We start from the raw sequence: 16,920 nt of genomic DNA on the forward strand, positions 1-16,920 counted from the left end.
CCCAATCAATAACTGTCTGCGTGCTTGTCCCTTGTCCCAGCCACTTGTTTCCCTGGTAACTGATGAGCCAACTTGATGCTAATTCCCCATGTAAGCGTCAACCTTTTTTTTCCTCTTCCCCATAGCAAAGACTACAGCTGTGTCCTGTCTGCCGTATGGTGTAGGGGGTGTCTCTTCAGGACCTTAAGGCTTCAGACTTAGATAAGCTCTGCTGATAACCCCTGATGTCTTGCTCTCTGTATTCAGGCTCTTTCTTCCATCTCATGGCTGGGCAGCTCCAAGGCTTGCAGGCCTGCAGGATGCAGCCCAGCACATGCCCAAATAGGTCCCCAAGTCTATGCCGAAACCCACACATACCCAGGGGTGTGAAGGTGGAGTGAAGCATGTTCAGCAGCACTAGGGAAGGGCAGGGAATGACGAAGATCAGAGCAGCATCACCCAGAGGAAGAGGAGTCCCTGCTGGGAGATCCCAGCCTTTTTTGTCGTTTTGCTTTTCTTAGCTAGAAAAGATGTTTTCCTCCATTTTATTTGATGACATTTTCACAGAAACATGTTAGTATTTACTAATAAGTCAGTAAGAGACTGCTGGTCAAAAGTCAAACTGAAAATTTCATTAACAATTCATTTACATACTCCCCATTGTCCTAGGGATCCCAGGGTGGAGAATCTGGACAGTATTCTGGGCTGGATCTGTAGAGAAACAGAGCTCTTCCAGCTTCTGTAACCTCAGATGACAGGTCCTCTGGCTGAATGCCCACCTGACTCCACCTGTTCTCAGGTGTATTCTTGGGGCTTGGATAAAGAACAGGGGGCCTGTGGCTCGTGGAACTGGCTCCTGAGTCCTCATACACACCCTCTACAAGCCAGGAGAGCTGGGGATGGCCATGGCAGTAGGGTCACCTTGCTCTTCTCTGCACATCACAGCCCAGGCCCCTCAGGCTGCTGTAAAGGCACTTCAGCAAGCCTGTATTTAGCTACCCGCAGGGAAGGCACATCTCAGCTCCTCCTTCCTGGAAGAGGGGAATCAACAGTTAATGCCTCTCAAAGCCCTCCCACTTAGCTCTCTTGCCTCTTACCACTCAAAGGGACAGGAAGGGGCAGGGTAGGTGCCCAGGGCTGCTGAATACCTCGACTTGGACAATGAACAGCTGCCCATCCTGCAGCCTGTTCAATCAGAACTTGGGTCTCCTGGCTCAAGACTCTGCCCCTATTAAAATGGCAAAACCCCTGAAAGAAGCAAGGCAGTGAACTGTGGCAGTCATTTACACCACAGTATGAATTAGCTCTTTGGCTCCTGTCCTGGATAGTCTAATGAGGGGAAACATGACTAGGCCAAAGACAGAAGAGTGTTGAAAGGTGAGGTGCAGAGGGAGGAAGACAAGTGCAAACTGCATGTATAAGCTGAGGTCATGCTTGCTCTGGCTGTGCTGAGTGATATTAATAGAACTGTAATGTCCCTGTAGGAATGGTGATGAAGGAACTGATAGGAAGGGCACTCATACACAGAATTTCATTTATTTACTTAGAATGGGTAATACATGTTAAAAAACACTGCAAAAGATTATATAGTAAAGAGTTTCTCACACCCCTGTCCCCCATCCCATTATTGCTATTTTCTTATAAACTTGTTCAGACATCTTTGCCTGTCTCCACATTTCTGTATATACTCATATCATGGCAACCCACTCCAGTATTCTTGCTTGGAGAATCTCTTGGACAGAGAAGCCTAGCAGGCTACAATCCATGGGGTCACAAAGAGTTGGACATGACTGAAGTGACTTAGCAAACATGCATGCTTATGTTTATATAGTTTGTTTCTTTTTAAACAAACAGTAGCGTACAATTTGCCCTACCTACACCTTGCTGTCTGTTAACATTATACCTTAGAGATCTACACGCCTGGATCTCATTCCTTAATGGTGGTAGAGTATCCCACTAGATGGAGGTACCATAATTATTCAGCCATGGGACTTAGATTTTTCCAGCTTTTACTCTTCTTTCTTAAAATTTGTACTTATGCCTATGGTATGCCAGACATTGTTCTGGGGTGGAGAGCAGAAAATGAGACATTTGTAAAATGAATTTACAACCCACATAAGAGAGAAACATTCTCATACATCTCTGTGTACAGTGTGGATATATCATTTCTATAAGCTATAGAGGTAGGATTGCTGGGTCAGTGGGTACATGAATTGCTAATTTTGATTGACATTACAAATAGCCTGGAAAAATATTTATATCAATTTTCCTTCTGAATCTTTTCATAAAATTATATCTAAGTACATATATAATGATTTATACCAATATATTTTTTAAACACAAGCCAAATTCTCGATGATAAAAATGCTCACAATCACCTGAGCAATGATTAAGGAACTAGAAGAAGGAAATAGCAACCCACTCCAAGATTCTTGCCTGGAGAATTCCATGGACAGAGAAGCCTGGAGGGCTACCGTCCTTAGGGTTGCAAAGAGTTGGCCACGATTGAGCTAACACACACACACACAAACAGGACATTCTTGGTGGGGGGCGGGGGGGGAGGTGGGGTGGCCAGTCCCACTGGCTAAGACTTTCCTCCCTGCCTGCAGGACAGTCCTCCCACAACACCAGGGAGACCAGGGGGGGATCAGACCTGTGACACAAGTTCAGGCCCTTTGGCACACATAGTGCGCCGTTAACATCGCCCGCGCACATGGCATCTGGCAAGAAGGAACAACACACACAGTGTAGGAACTGAGGGGAAAAAATATTAGTGATTCTTGTGACACATCTTGGCCTGCAAGTGAAAATCGCTCAATTATGTCTGACTCCTTGCAACCCTGTGGACTATAGTCCTCCAGGCTCCTCTGTCCATGAGATTCTCCAGGCAAGACTACTGGAGTGGGTAGCCATTCCTTTCTCCAGGAGATCTTCCCAACCCAGGGATCAAACCTGAGTCTCCTGCATTTCAAGCAGATTCTTTACCATCTGAGCCACCAGGGAAGCCCCATTCCTTAGTGTTTAAAGAACTTCTATAAATCAATTAGAAATTCAACAGTCTCACAGATAAATGGACAAAGGACAAACACACAGTTCTCAATCAAGGGAATCTTCTGTTCTAGAAAATCTGTTAATAAAGTGAATACTGTAATTAACTTTTGAAATGTGTGTTCCTGACCAATCTGGCCCGAGTGTAGTTACTACCACTATTATAAACAGCTGACCTTGGAAGAGTTCTCTGTACTCAGGCAGCTATGCTTGTTCCCTTGTGTGGCTATTTCTTCTTAGGCAAGAATACTAGAGTAGGTTGCCATTCCCTTCTCCAGGGGATCTTCCCAGTGCAGGGATCAAGCCTGGAGCTGTGTCTGGAGCTGTGACAGCCATTCTATAATCATGGAGCTACAGGTGAGTCTATGGACAAAAAGCCAAACAGCTGAGGAGAGCTGTGCAGAAGGATGGAGAAAGGCTGAATCCTTCAAACCATCCGGGAGACACCCGACTCCACACCACTGCAGAGTCCACAACGATGAGTTTTCCTGCAGTTGAAAGCTGCCCAGCACCCACTGGGGGTGAAGCACTGAAATAAAATTAGGAAAATTTAGTCTTTATAAAACCTGGAAGTGATAACTTCTCAAGAAACCTACCATGATAACCCCTTGGAGAAGATGCTTGGGTTCTAAGAAGATAATTATTTGTGTTAGGATGCCTCTGAAGGCAAGAAACGGAACCTCCAGCTTCAGTGAACATAAGAAATGAGCTCCAGGATCAGCCGATTTGGGTGCTCAACGTCCTCAAGAACCCGGGTTCCTCATCTCTCCTCTGGTCAGCCATTCTTCAGATGGGCTTCATCGAGAGACTGTTGGCAAGATAGGGGAGCACTTACATGGGGCACACCCAGACACAATATACATGCTCTGCCCGTCTTCCCACTGTCCCTCAGACCCGGCGTTCAGTTGTCTTCTCCTTGTCCGCTCCCTCCAGCTGCACCTGCTCGCACTTCTTCACACATGCCAGTGGACTCTTGCCTCGGGGCCTCTGCACTTGCGATCCCCTCTACCTACAGTGTCCACCTGGCTCCCTCATCTCTCCTTCAGGTCCTTACTTAAATATCACTTTCTCAGTGAGGTCTGCTTTGACTACGCTATTTTAAATTATAACCAACTCCCCATCCTCTTTCAGGTTTACTTTTTCTCCACAGCGTGTAACTGCACGCAACAAAGGGTTCATTCCTTTGCCTTTTGGTCTCCGCCTGCCTAGAAGGTGTGCTCCAGGAGCATGGAGACTTATCAGATTGCCCCCTCCTCACTTCCCTCAGGCCTAGCAGGATAAGTGTTCCATGAATACCTTGGAGAAAAGACGAGCCCGAGACGGACAACATCCAAACGAAGAAGTCGGGGAGGAAAGATGTTTTCAAAGATGTTGTCCCCATGTCGCGCCCCCCCCCACCGCCCCCCCCCCCCCAAGCCTTCCCCCACGCATATCTTATCCAGATTCTTTTTATGTGGGGCTTCAATCAGTAACCAGCAAGCAGAAGGGACTTTCTTCGGCTCCTCGGTGGGGATGGGGTCAGCGAGTGTTGGGGAGGGGCAGACCCCTGAACAAACTAAAGACAGGTGGGAAAAAGGGTGCTGGGAGTGCCTCTAATTCCGAATTCTCCTGGGCTTTCTGTCTGTGGCTTAAGAACAATGGCCATCTCTTCCTTCACTCCCACGTGTCTAAAAAGAGTCGTCAACCCTTGCTGCCTCCACAAAACTAGAGCCCAATCCATGCCTCACTTCGCCGGACTCTGGTTTCCACGCCCATCTGCGCTCCACCACGGTTATCAACGTTTCCAAGTCCAGTGGGGCCTCTAGGTTCTTATCAGCTTACCACCGCAGCCCCCTCTTCAGCCCCAATTCTCTGGGTATCTGGCTCACTTCAAAGTCATTGGGCTATAAGGACCCCCATCAATGCCAGCGTCACGTCCTGTTCTCCACCCGTTTCCAATTTCTTCTTCTGGGAAATAAGCTCCAAGCCTTGAACAACTTAAGCAGGTTTGCTGTGAAACCCTGAGGGCTTCGAAATCACAGCAACCGCAGCCAGAAACCAGGTCCCCGAGATAGGTTGTGGGCGCGGGGTGGCGCCGACCTGGCCGCGCTCCCTGGAGAGAGAAGTCTCCACTGTCCCTTGTCCCCCTGCCCGCGCGGCCCCGGCCAGACATCCCCGCCCCGCGCCGCGGAGGCGCCGCCGCGTCCGGGTACCGAGCCGGGGCAGCTGGACCTCGGGCGGAGTGGGGCGGGGCGGAGGGGCCCAGGGGTTGCGGGAAACGCCGAGAGGGACCCGGACGCCCTCCAGCGGGCCGCCCTGGGGGCGGGGGGAGGGGCCCGCCCGGCCTTATTTCCTCAAGCGCCGGCGCCGCCTACCCGAAGCTCGCACCGGTCGAGCGCCGCGCCAACCCGCGTCCATGCAGCTCCGCAGGCAACCGCTTTACGCTCCCCGGCCGGGGGACACGCGCCCTGCGGCCCAGCGGCTCGCGGTACCGCTGCTACTGCTGCTCGCCCTCCAGGGGGCGGCGGCGTCCGGGGGCCCCGAGGACTCCGGGTGGCTCCAGGACGCGGAGCCCTCGAGCCAGCTCCTCTCGCAGGCGGCGCGCGCGGCGCTGCACTTCTTCAACTTCCGCGCCGCCTCGCCCAGCGCCCTTCAGGTGCTGGCGAATGTGCTGGACGGCCGCTCGTGGGTGAGTACCCGAGCAGCACGGGGGGCGCGCGCGGGGACCGGCCGCCAGCCGCGTGGGCGGTGACTGCCGTATGCGCGCGCCCGTGCTGGGGCTCCGCCGGCGAGAACAGTATGCGCCAGGTGCGGAGACAGCCCGAACAGCTCCCGCGCTTGGAAGGGCCCGTCGGGGCGCAGAGTCCGCGGAAAGCGGACTTGTTCTTTCTGGCATTTACAAGGCCGTAAAGAATTTTCACAGGGTAGCTCCCATACCTGGGAAACAGGTACATGGGGAAACTGAGGAAGAGGCCCTAAAGGCCAGGCTTGATCTTTCCACAGTTGGTTGCTATGAGGTGGTCACCGAATGCACGACCCACCAGTGGCTTGAGCGTCAGTTCTGAACAGGGTTTTTCAAAATCCAAGCCAGTTCCCACGCCGAACCGTGGACGTTCCCTTGTCAAATGCAGGCCGTCTTGCAAGGGTTTAGGATAATATTGCAGTTTACGCGTTGGCCTGGCCAGGAACCTTCTTAATCCTGGCGTCTGCTTTAATCTAAGAGTGAATGACCCAGGGCTGTTGTGTTTGTAAACGGAATGAATGAGAATTTGGCAGCTCGTTGTGTGGTTGCTGATTTCAAGGCTGTAGGTATCATTTTGTGTCCGTGGAGCTACGTTGCTTTTTCAAGTAGAAGATGACTACGAAAGTTACAGAACTACACTGTTTGTCCCCAAAGTAACGATGCTCTTTCCAGCAACCCCCAATATTCCACAAAGCCTGTAGACTCATCATTGAAGAAGCTAGAGTTTAATGAAGAGGATAAAGAGAAAGTTTTAAGGAGTGGCAGTAGAAGTTTTAAGATAGTTCTAGACGTGGTGTTGGGGGTGTGAGAACGCCATTTGGAAGAGAACGCCTTGGTTCTTCAAAGACTTAACCCTGCACCCAGTTTGGCTAGATTTATTGACTGGTGAAAGCATTTTTTTTCCCCCTAGAAAAAGGCAACCTGCGCTTGTCACTTGTAACAGACCTTGCTGTCTCAAGGAGGTTCAGTTTAACTACCCGCCTCCCGCCCCCCACTTCCCCGCAGAGAAGTGAGGAAATAGAACTTGAGAACTTTCTATCAAAGTGGAGAGTAGCCACGTCCCAGAGCCCGAACAGCAACCCCCACCCCACCCCCACTCCCCGCCTGGAGATTTGCTCCCTACTTATCAGTGGGAAGGATTCTCTACAGAAAGCCAAGCTCAGATTTCTAAAGTGCACCAGGAATTTTTCAGCCTCAGAAATGTTTTTCTTCCTTCTGACCATTAAATAATTGAATAATAAAATAATTTGCATTTTCATGCATTTAGTTATCCCCTTGTTTTTATTTATATAATTTTAATTTTTAAAACCTTTTTATTTTAGATTGGAGTGCTGATTAACAAAGCTGTGATAGTTTCAGGTGAACAGCAGAGGGACTCAGCTGTACACGTACATACATGTATGGCATCCATGTACATGTATGGCATCCTCCCATCCAGGATGCCATATAACATTGAGCAGAAATCCCTGTGCTATACAGTAGGACCTTGCTGGATACCCCCTTTTTAAAAAAATAAAATTTGTGGCATCTTTCACAAAATAAACTAGCTCTCAAAATCCAAGTGAGTGAAGAAAATTTTTCCTTTCTTATCCAGAGAGCTCAGTTACTCTTTTCATCTGTAATAATATAGTTCTGAATTTTAAAGGGATGCTCCTTTTTGGCCTAAAAAATCCCAGGGGATAATCAATAAATTAGAGACAGATATGCAAGAAAGGGAGGAGGAGTTAAGTAGAAGAACACAGAGCATTGACCCTAAGAAAGGATACATTCCTGTGATCTTCTGGTTTACCTTTACATTTCCTCCCAAAATGATTATAAATGTTTTAACATCAGGGAGCCAAGGAAGAGAGCTTAGTGACTTTCAGGGCCAAGACTCACAAGAGACTAAAGTGGTTTCAGTTTCTATGGAAATTCAATGAAATTGCTTGATTGAAATCACTTGATTGATTGAAACTACTTGAATGAGAAGAGACCTTTAATGCAAAGAATTTCTGCTTCAATTACATGAGCAGTTGTATCATCGACAAGAGGTGGAAAATGATAGACTCTCAACTACTTTATCCAGTCAATGCATTGGTAGAGTAAGTGCTGAGTTCCTCCAGGACTGACTCTGGGTTTAGCAGGTGGCTGGGTGGGTGAGAGAAGTGTCGCTGGTAGCATCCTTCTCCATCCTCTGGGTTATTGTGTCCCTTAGTAGATGAGAGACGGGGACCAAATCAGGGTTTTTCAAGCTAATGGCACACTGGTGGGTTATGACATCTGTTTAGTGGTTTCAGTTGTTTTTGTCTGTGTTTAATGAAACAATTTGGAATACAAATTGTTTAGTGTGCATTGCAGAGTAAAGGTAAGTAGTGCCTCAAAAGATTGCGAACATACATGTAGGAAATGGTTCATTATGAAGTATGCAGTTCTTGTGCATTTCGGTTGAAAAAAAATTGAAAGCCTGTGAACCAGCTGATTTTTAAGACCTCTTCCAGCTCTGAAATTTCTTAATTCTAAGTGATTTTTCGGTTCTGGATGAATCCCTTATTTTAGGAACACTATTGCCCTCTAGTGGAAAAATGCAGTAACAGCTATGGTAGTGAACGTGTTAGTCACCAGTCTGTCCCACTCTTTGCCTCCACATGGCTGTCCGTGGAATTCTCCAGGTAAGAATAATGAGTGGGTTGCCATTCCCTTCTCCAGGGGATCTTCCTGACCCAGGGATCAAACCTGGGTCTCTTGCATTGCAGGCAGATTCTTTACTGTCTGCCCACCCGCGATGGTAGTAAATGCAAAGAAGTATTGAGATTCTCAAGTCAGAACTAGCTGGTGAAACCACTTGAGAGTATTCTGTTTTGTTTACTGATCATAAGGAGAGATTGTAAGGAGAGAGTCATAGTGAGGGACACAGGCATCCCTCACTGCCCCTGTCTGATGACCTCTCTTTCCCGACTGTACACTACCCTTCCATGACCAGAAGGCTCCTGTTTCTCTGATGCTGCAGGCCCCAGAGCATGGAAGGTTGTGGTGTTGAGAGCTCCTCTGCTACCCAGGGTACCCTGGATAAGCCTGCTTCCGACCACCTGGGGCTGTCCCCTACAGTGAGGCAAGTACTCTCAGGACACTTGTAAGACCTATAACCACTAGTCCCTGCCCCAGGCAGCTGGTGAGAAGCCAGCCTTTCCCTGGCATTTAGAAAGACTGGTGAGATCTTTGTGTGCACAGACTTAAGAACAAAGGCAACCCATTTGAAATCAGCCCTTATTTGAGGATTGCTCAGAGGACCAGGCCACGACCTGATTGGAAACATTAATTAAAACAGTTGACCAAAGGTAAGGCGGGGGAAGGAGAAGGCAATGGCAACCCACTCCAGTACTCTTGCCTGGAAAATCCCATGGGTGGAGGAGCCTGGTGGGCTGCAGTCCATGGGGTTGCTAAGAGTCGGACATGACTGAGAGACTTCACTTTCACTCCTCACTTTCATGCATTGGAGAAGGAAATGGCAACCCACTCCAGTATTCTTGCCTGGAGAATCCCAAGGACAGGGGAGCCTGGTGGGCTACCGTCTATGGGGTCGCACAGAGTCAGACACGACTGAAGCGACTTAGCAGCAGCAGCAGCAGCAAGGCGGGGGGAATTATGCCCAAACCGTAACTGCTTCAATTTAAATGAAAATCAGCAAATATAAAACTATCATCTGTCTTTTGGTGTACCGTGAAGGACATTAATGGGCACTCCTTGCAGTCTTTCAAGCAAGAAGATCCACCCATAATGGGCATCTGTGACTTTCACTTTTGTTTATGTACGATGGCAGAAGCATTTGCAAAGAATACAGTTCACAATCCTCTCCTTTTACTTCTGACTTTTCTTGCCTAACCCTGATTCACTCATACCCAGTTAACCAGCAAGAGTTTTTAGAGACTATCAATTCTTTTTACAGTATTTAACTTGGATTTTGTGGACTTGCGTTGTTTCCTGCCTACTCTTCACCAGTTTACTTAACAATTTTGCAGCTAGGTAATGGGTACACCTGACACAGGCAAGTTTCAGAGCAAACCAGCTGACTTCTGTTGATCATCCCTCCCTCTCCCCACAGGTGGACTAGCTGCTGTGTGCCCCCCCCACCCCCCACCAACCCCAGTGTCTATGGGCAGAACAAAGCCTGTCCATTGAGCCGACAAGGCAGCTGGGAGAGCGCCTAGTATACTAAGAAAAAGCTTCTTCATTTATCCCTTTTCAATCTATAAAGCACTTTAATACAGCATAATTCATCTAATTACTGCTCTCCTTGAAGTCTTCTCTCCATTAATGTCAATAATTCAGAGGTGATGGTTCACAAGAATAGAAAAGCAATGCATCAAGCAGACCATAGAAAAGAAAAACTGGAGAATGAAGAAGGCTGCAATGAATATGGAGGGGAAGGATATGTAATAAAACCCTAAAGTGAAAAAATCTCTACTTTCACACAAGGAAGGCTTCTCAGTGCTTTTACAGCCCCCATGAAAGAACCACAGGGGGATAGCTATTGGCAGGATGAAGGTGGTGCTCCTCAGCGCCCTCTGCTGTGTTAATGAAACAACAATCCAGAAAGCACAGAACAGAGACCTTCCAGGGCACTGCACCTGCTGAGATGGCACCAGTGCCCCCCATGTCTCTGCCCTCCTTCCCCCACCCCCCGCCCGCAGTGCCCACCTAGCCTGCAGGCTCTGACTGCAGAGTTTGGGTCCAACACTGAAGTGAAAAAGGCCCTGAGGTTAAATCTAGCCTTGGCCTTCCCAGCCTCGTCCTTCAGTCATCCGAGCCAGCTACAAGTGAGCTGGCAAGTAGGAATGTTTTTAACCAGCTTGTAAGAAGTTGCTTTTGAATAACACACTTTTTTTTTTTTACCAGCCCACAACATTTCCACTCGTCTTGCCACACAGGGTGTCAGAGCCAAGGATGCATGTGATCACAGAGAGTTAGTCTTGGCCCCAAATAAAGATCGCTGTCATGAATGTAACCACCAGGAGTCTGGCTTGGTGGCATGCTCTTCTTGAACAACCTAGGTGGTTCTGCTGGAGACAGAATGTCAATAGCCCTAAAATGACTGATCTTAAAGAGACACAGAATGTTGAATACACACACACACAGTCTCCCAAATCCCACCCGACCATTGATCTCAGAGCATCAGCATGAATCACCTAGAAATTCTTTCACACTTCTGCAGGCTTGGCGTTTATTCGCCTTTGTGATGGTCCCCAGTTTAAGAGGTTTGCACAGAGTTAGTCCCATAGTAGCAGTAGCACTTCTCCACCTTGGGTTACTTCTTAGAATCATTCAGGACGTCTCTGGCCAGTCAAGTTGAGTTAGAAAAGAGTCTTGTACCACAGTTGTGTAGGAGATGATGTGTCTCAATCCGGATGGCCCCAAGGGAGGTGCCCACACAGAACACTAGGAAGGATCCAAGTAATTTTGTATCTGTACTGATTTCACTGCTGTGACAAATGACCACAATCTTTGTAGGAAAAAACAACTCCCACAAATTCATTCTCTTATGATTCTGGAGGTCAGAAGACTGAAATCAGTCTTCTGGGCTAAGATCTAGGTGTTGAAAGGGCTGTGTTTCCTCTGGAAATTCTAGGGAAGAATCCATTTCCTTGCCTTTTCCAGCTTCTGAAGGTTGCCTTCACTCTTTGGCTCGCTCTCCATCCTCCATCTTCATAGCCAGCAGGCAGCAGCTGATGGTAACACTTGTAAGGACCCATGTGAGTACACTGGGCCCACCTGGATCAGCCAGGATACCCTGTCCAGCTCAGGGTCCTTAACCTGATCGTACTGGCCACGTCCCCTCTGCCTTGTAACATGTTCAGAGGTTCAAGAGATTAGGATGTGGACCTCTTTGGGGGCCACTCCTCAGCCCACCACACCCAGCTTCCGGGTGACTGTGAGCTGATGCAAGTACTTGCCACACTGCCAGACACGTGACTCTGCTCAAGAAAGGGCAGCTCTGGCTGATCTCTGCAGCCCCAGTAACAACCTCACCCCCCAGCACGCCTGCCCTTCATACTCTGTCTTGACTGGCACCTGACTGTAGGCTGCTTTGTGCTCCTGCCCTGCACATGTGTCAGCTTCTACAGGTGGAGGGCATCCCTTCTCTTTATCTCTTCCACTGTACTGACAAAGGGACCTGCTAAAGACAATAGGAAGAAGTGCTTTGCTGCTGCTAAGTCACTTCAGTCATGTCTGACTCTGTGCGACCCCATAGACGGCAGCCCACCAGGCTCCCCTGTCCCTGGGATTCTCCAGGCAAGAACACTGGAGTGGGTTGCCATTTCCTTCTCCAATGCATGAAAGTGAAAAGTGAAAGTGAAGTCGCTCAGTCGTGTCCAACTCTTAGCGACCCCATGGACTGCAGCCTACCAGGCTCCTCCATCCATGGGATTTTCCAGGCAAGAGTACTGGAGTGGGATGCCATTGCCTTCTCCGAAGAAGTGCCTTAGGAGGTGCTGATTTCCCCATCTTCAGCCAAATGCTGAATAATCAAGTGTCAGTCAATTCTGTGTTGGCAAGAAGTTGAAAGTCTCCAAGTCTAATGTTTAATGATTCTATATCCTTGAAGTTTTCTGATTACAAACCCCAAAAGAAAAATATTTAAATATGTAAAGCATAGTGATTAAGATATTAAAATTAGATGAAAACAAAGGCAGCTGGAAGGGTGTTGGGACCACTGGGCACCTGGAACAGGAGGCCAGGCCAGGTCCCAACCCATTCCCAACCTGCCTACAACAACTCAAATCCCTCTCACAATCAGCCTTTCCTGAGGAGCCCCATCCTGGGCCAGAAGGGAACACTGCCTCTGACCACTCCCCAGCTCTTTGGGGAGGGTCAAGGACTCATCCCCAGAGCTGACCAAACAGATTAACACAACAGTAGTCTTCCTGTCTCTTTCCACTACTCCTTAGCCTGATAGTGTCCAAGGCAGAGATCTCCTTCATCCCCACGGGATAGGGCCTGATCTGAAGGTCACTGACTTTTGCTCCATACATTGCATTCACCTTATCTGGCATTGCCCGAGAGAAGGAAAATGCAATGAAATAACTCCAGGCTATAATGTAATACACTAATGTTCTCCCTGTCTAGAACATAAGTGCAGCGCAGCAATTTTTATCCACAAATGAGTTGTTTACTTGTCTCCAACTAAGCCTGACTCATAAAACTAACCTTATAAAATGAAGAAGTTTGCTTTTCCTGGAATGGCATGACATTTATGTTTTCTTACCAAACGTGAAGGCTGGAGGGGACATTTAGAAGCTGAGTCTGTTAGGTCAGTGAAGCTCACTGTGCTCCCGAGGGGAGAGCAGCATCAGCTTTGAGCTCTCGACAACTGGCCTGGCCCCACCGCCCACCCCCTCGGTGTGGGAACATGAAGTTTAAGGCTATCACTGCCGGCTTTAGAGCCTCATGAAGGGACTGTGCCTGGAAACCAACGGCAGAGGGGAAAAACATGAGACAGTCTTTCCCTAAAACGTAGAGTTTTCTTTTTCTTTCTTCTTTTTTTTGGCCACACCGCATGGCATGTAGGATCTTAGTTCCCCAACCAGGGGTCGAACCCACACTCCCTTCAGTGGAAGTGGGGATTCCTAACCATTGGACTGCCTGGCAATTCCTAAGGGTTTTCTTTGTAGAGATGAGTTTTGGGCAGAATCGTGTCTTTGGAGACTCCCAGAGTCACGGCAGTTTTGCAGCCCCTACAGCAGCTGGAGCAAGATTTCTCTGGGTACCTGCCTTGCTCCTCCATTTGCCCAGGTTTTTGTTGGATTTGATTGAGTTTAAAGGGGATGTTAGGTTTTTAAAATATGCTCTTAGAATAATAAACACCTATTCTCCATCCCTTATTAGGTTCCTCAGTTTTACATTCAATACTCACATCCCATATTTCAGTGACTTTTAAGCAAGCAAGCATTGTATAGTATCTAATATAATGATAGTGTGGACATGTGCCGGAGGAAACATCTTTGATCCCACTGACATGAAAACAAAAGCTTTGTGTTTTACAGAAACAGCTTTTTACTGAAAAATGAGACACAACTTAGTGGAGTCGCTTTTGGAATGTGTGATTTTTAACTTCTGAATATAAATTGTATTACATGGCCAAGTAGCTACCCATGCAGCAGGAAGCAAAGGAGTGAATTTTCTTCAAAAACAATTTTAGGGACTTGCCTGGTGGTCTAGGGACTCCTCAGGTGGTGCTAGTGGTAAAGAACCCACCTGCCAATGCAGGAGATGTAAGAGACTTGGGTTTGATCCTGTGTTAGAAAGAAAATCGCAACCCACTCCAGTATTCTTGCCTGGAGAATCCCGTGGATAGAGGAGCCTGGTGGGCTGCCGTCCTTAGGGAGGCAAAGAGTCGGACACGACTGAAGTGACTTAGCACACATGCATGCACTGGTGGTCCAATGGGGAAGACTCTGAGTTTCCAGTGTAGGGGACCCAGATTCAAGCCTTGGTCAGGGAACTAGACTACATACCACAGCAAAGGTTGAAGATCCTACATGCTGCGACTAAAACCCAGTGCAGCCTAAATAAATAAATATATCAATAATAAAATAAACTTATCTCCTTTAACCCTTAAGACAACCATAATCCATTCATTTCTTTTTAATCCAGACTACCTACTCCAAACATCCCTGTTTGAAAAACAGCACATCCTATGTCATCATGGAGTTTATCAGTTGCATCCCCTGAAAGAGAGGGTATACCTGTCCCCTGAACTTTGTAAGGCATCATGACCTGATTTGCCAGAGACCCCAGGTGGATCAGAATTTACGATTTCATTCAGTCTCATGATAGGAGACTCCTCAGGCCTTTGGAGAGAAATGATGGTCATGTCCTTCATCCCCTGGTCAGCTGTCTTCTAGTGACCACCTCTGGTGTTTACTTCCTGTCCCTCCTTCTGAACTTCAGTGCCAGAGAGTTCTCAAAGTGTGGTCCCTGGACCAGCAGCCACAGCATCCCCTGGAACTGGTGAAAATGCAGGGGCTTCGGCCCCGCCCCTGGTTTACTGAATCAGAACTGGAGTGAGGCCAGCCCCATAAGACACTGGTAGGGCCAGTGTCTTCCTTAGCACGCCCTCCAGGAGATTCTGTTCCAGCTCAAGTTTGAGACCCATTGCTCTAAAATAAAGTCCCTGAAGACACCTTCTCTAATCTGGCCCCACCCATCATGGTAACCTCCACTCCAAGTATCCCCGTCACTAACTTGCTGATCTCCCCAGCCTGGCTGCTCACCTCTCTTCCTGTCCCGAGGGCCCTCACCCTCTCTCTCCCAGGTCGTCTCCATTCCCTCCTCCTCCTGGAGATTCCTGTTCATGCGCTGCACTGACCCAGGTGCCCACTTCAGCCTTGCCTGAAAGGGTGTATCCAGGGCCTCCTTCCAGAGTCCTGGATGATCTTCACTTTCATACTTCTGTGGGTTATTGTGCCCACAAAAAAGCTGTGTTGAAGTCCTAACCCCTCTATCTGTGATTACGACCTTACTTGGAAATAACAAAGTCTTTGCAGATGTAATTAAGATAAGGCTATATTGGGTTAGCATGGGCTCTAAACCCAGTGACTGATGACCTTATCAAAAGGTCATGTGAAGATACAGAGAGAAGAACACCATTTAAAGACAGAGGCAGAGACTGGAGTGATACAGCTGCAAGCCAAGAACACCAAGGTTTGCCTGCCACCACCAGAAACTCAGAGAGGCAAGAGGGGATTCTGTCCAGAGCCTCAAAGGGACTAGACAACACCTTGATTTTGGACTTGTAGCCTTCAGAGCTGTGAAAGAGTTCACGTCTGTCCTGTTAAGGCACACAGTTTGTGGCATTTCATTACAGCAGCCGTAGGAAACAGAAATACCCTGCCTGGCCGTCTCCCTTGCAGAAGGTCTTCACTGTCTTGTCTACAGGAAGCATGATTATTGACAGTCCAACTCTGTCAATCTCTCTGTCCCTCCCTGCCTTTCTCATACCTCATGCACACACACTTCCCACACATACCCCAGGCAGTTTTCCTTCTGTCCTCTCTTAGAGGGAGTGACTGGGTCTGTATGTGTGACCTCTGTGTTATTCAAGGCAAGAACAGGGGTCTGGAGCCAGGCTTCACTACTTAGTACCTCTGGGACTTGGTGTAATTCCTTAACTTTGGGCAAGTGTGTCCGTCTTCATCCTTAAATGGGGATAAGATCAGTATTTCCCTGAAAGGACTCTTGTGCTGTGTTAAGTACTTCCTGGGCACTGTGTTGAGCCACATGAAGCATGTAGGGAGAGTTCGGGATATTTGACATGTATTTTGTAGCTTTTATCATGATGCTGCCCAGTGGCTAGCAGGATGCTTTATACACAATCCCTGAATAAATGTTCGACATTTTGATAGATATTTGAGGAGCATTTTTTTGTTTATAAAAAAATACCTAGTGAGATGAGTTGTACTTTGAAGGCATTCTCTGGTACACTTTATTAAACAGGACTTTTAAAGTGGCCTGTTTCCCTCCCAGATGACTCCAAGTGAAGAGAAGTGTTAGTCTCTCAATCGTGTCTCATGTCTGACTCTTTGCCATCCCGTGGACTGCAGCCCCCCAGGCTCCTCTGTCCATGGAATTCTCCAGGCCAGAATACTGGAGTGGGTTGCCATTCCCTTCTTCAGGGCATCTTCCCAACCCAGAGATCGAATCTTCATCTTCCGCATTGCAGGCAGATATTTTACCATCTGAGCCACCAGGATTGCCCCAAATCAAAGTGCTAGTCACTTTTCTAAAGAGCCTGTCCTGAGAGAGGGCGGCTGCGGGGGACTATCCTTGTTCATGGCCTTTGGGGACAAAAACCAAGAAACCAAGAAAAATTGACAGAACACACAAAAAAACTGGTTAGAACATGAACCACATCATTGGTGGTCCTTGACTACAATGCATTTACTTCTAGGCTATAGTAAATAAGTCCTCTTTTATATGTAATTAGAAATCTGTAGCAAAGAGTTGCTAATTCATTCCTTCAGGTTATACAGCCACACGGTCAATTGCTTTGTTTACTGATTTGTTGTTGATATAAAAAGCCTCATTCTGGAAAAGATTAGAACGAGGTGCTGTGCCCCGGGCCATGCTTTAAGAGAGGGTTGTGGAGCTTCCTAATCTGTTTGCAGATGGGCAGTTTTGGCAGCGTGAGGATGGGA

The 16,920-nt window shown here is 47.9% G+C and overlaps 1 protein-coding gene and 1 long non-coding RNA gene across 2 annotated transcripts in view; one reads left to right on the forward strand and one right to left on the reverse strand.

Annotated features, from left to right (window-relative positions):
- Nucleotides 1-802: 802 nt before the first annotated feature.
- LOC123334260 lies at nt 803-4,334 on the reverse strand. Its single transcript, XR_006552093.2, has 2 exons — nt 3,624-4,334; nt 803-1,010 (listed from the first exon to the last, which is right to left on the reverse strand). It is a non-coding gene; the product is annotated as an uncharacterized LOC123334260 (long non-coding RNA).
- Nucleotides 4,335-5,367: 1,033 nt separating this feature from the next.
- RARRES1 (retinoic acid receptor responder 1) overlaps nt 5,368-16,920 on the forward strand; it is a 41,922-nt gene continuing 30,369 nt past the window's right edge. The window contains exon 1 of the mRNA XM_006079559.4: nt 5,368-5,695. Coding sequence (XP_006079621.2) covers nt 5,423-5,695 — 273 coding nt within the window. The 5' untranslated portion in view covers nt 5,368-5,422. The remainder of the gene's footprint in view (nt 5,696-16,920) is intronic.

Source organism: Bubalus bubalis, chromosome 1, assembly GCF_019923935.1.
Source record: "Bubalus bubalis isolate 160015118507 breed Murrah chromosome 1, NDDB_SH_1, whole genome shotgun sequence".
NCBI lineage: Eukaryota > Metazoa > Chordata > Mammalia > Artiodactyla > Bovidae > Bubalus > Bubalus bubalis.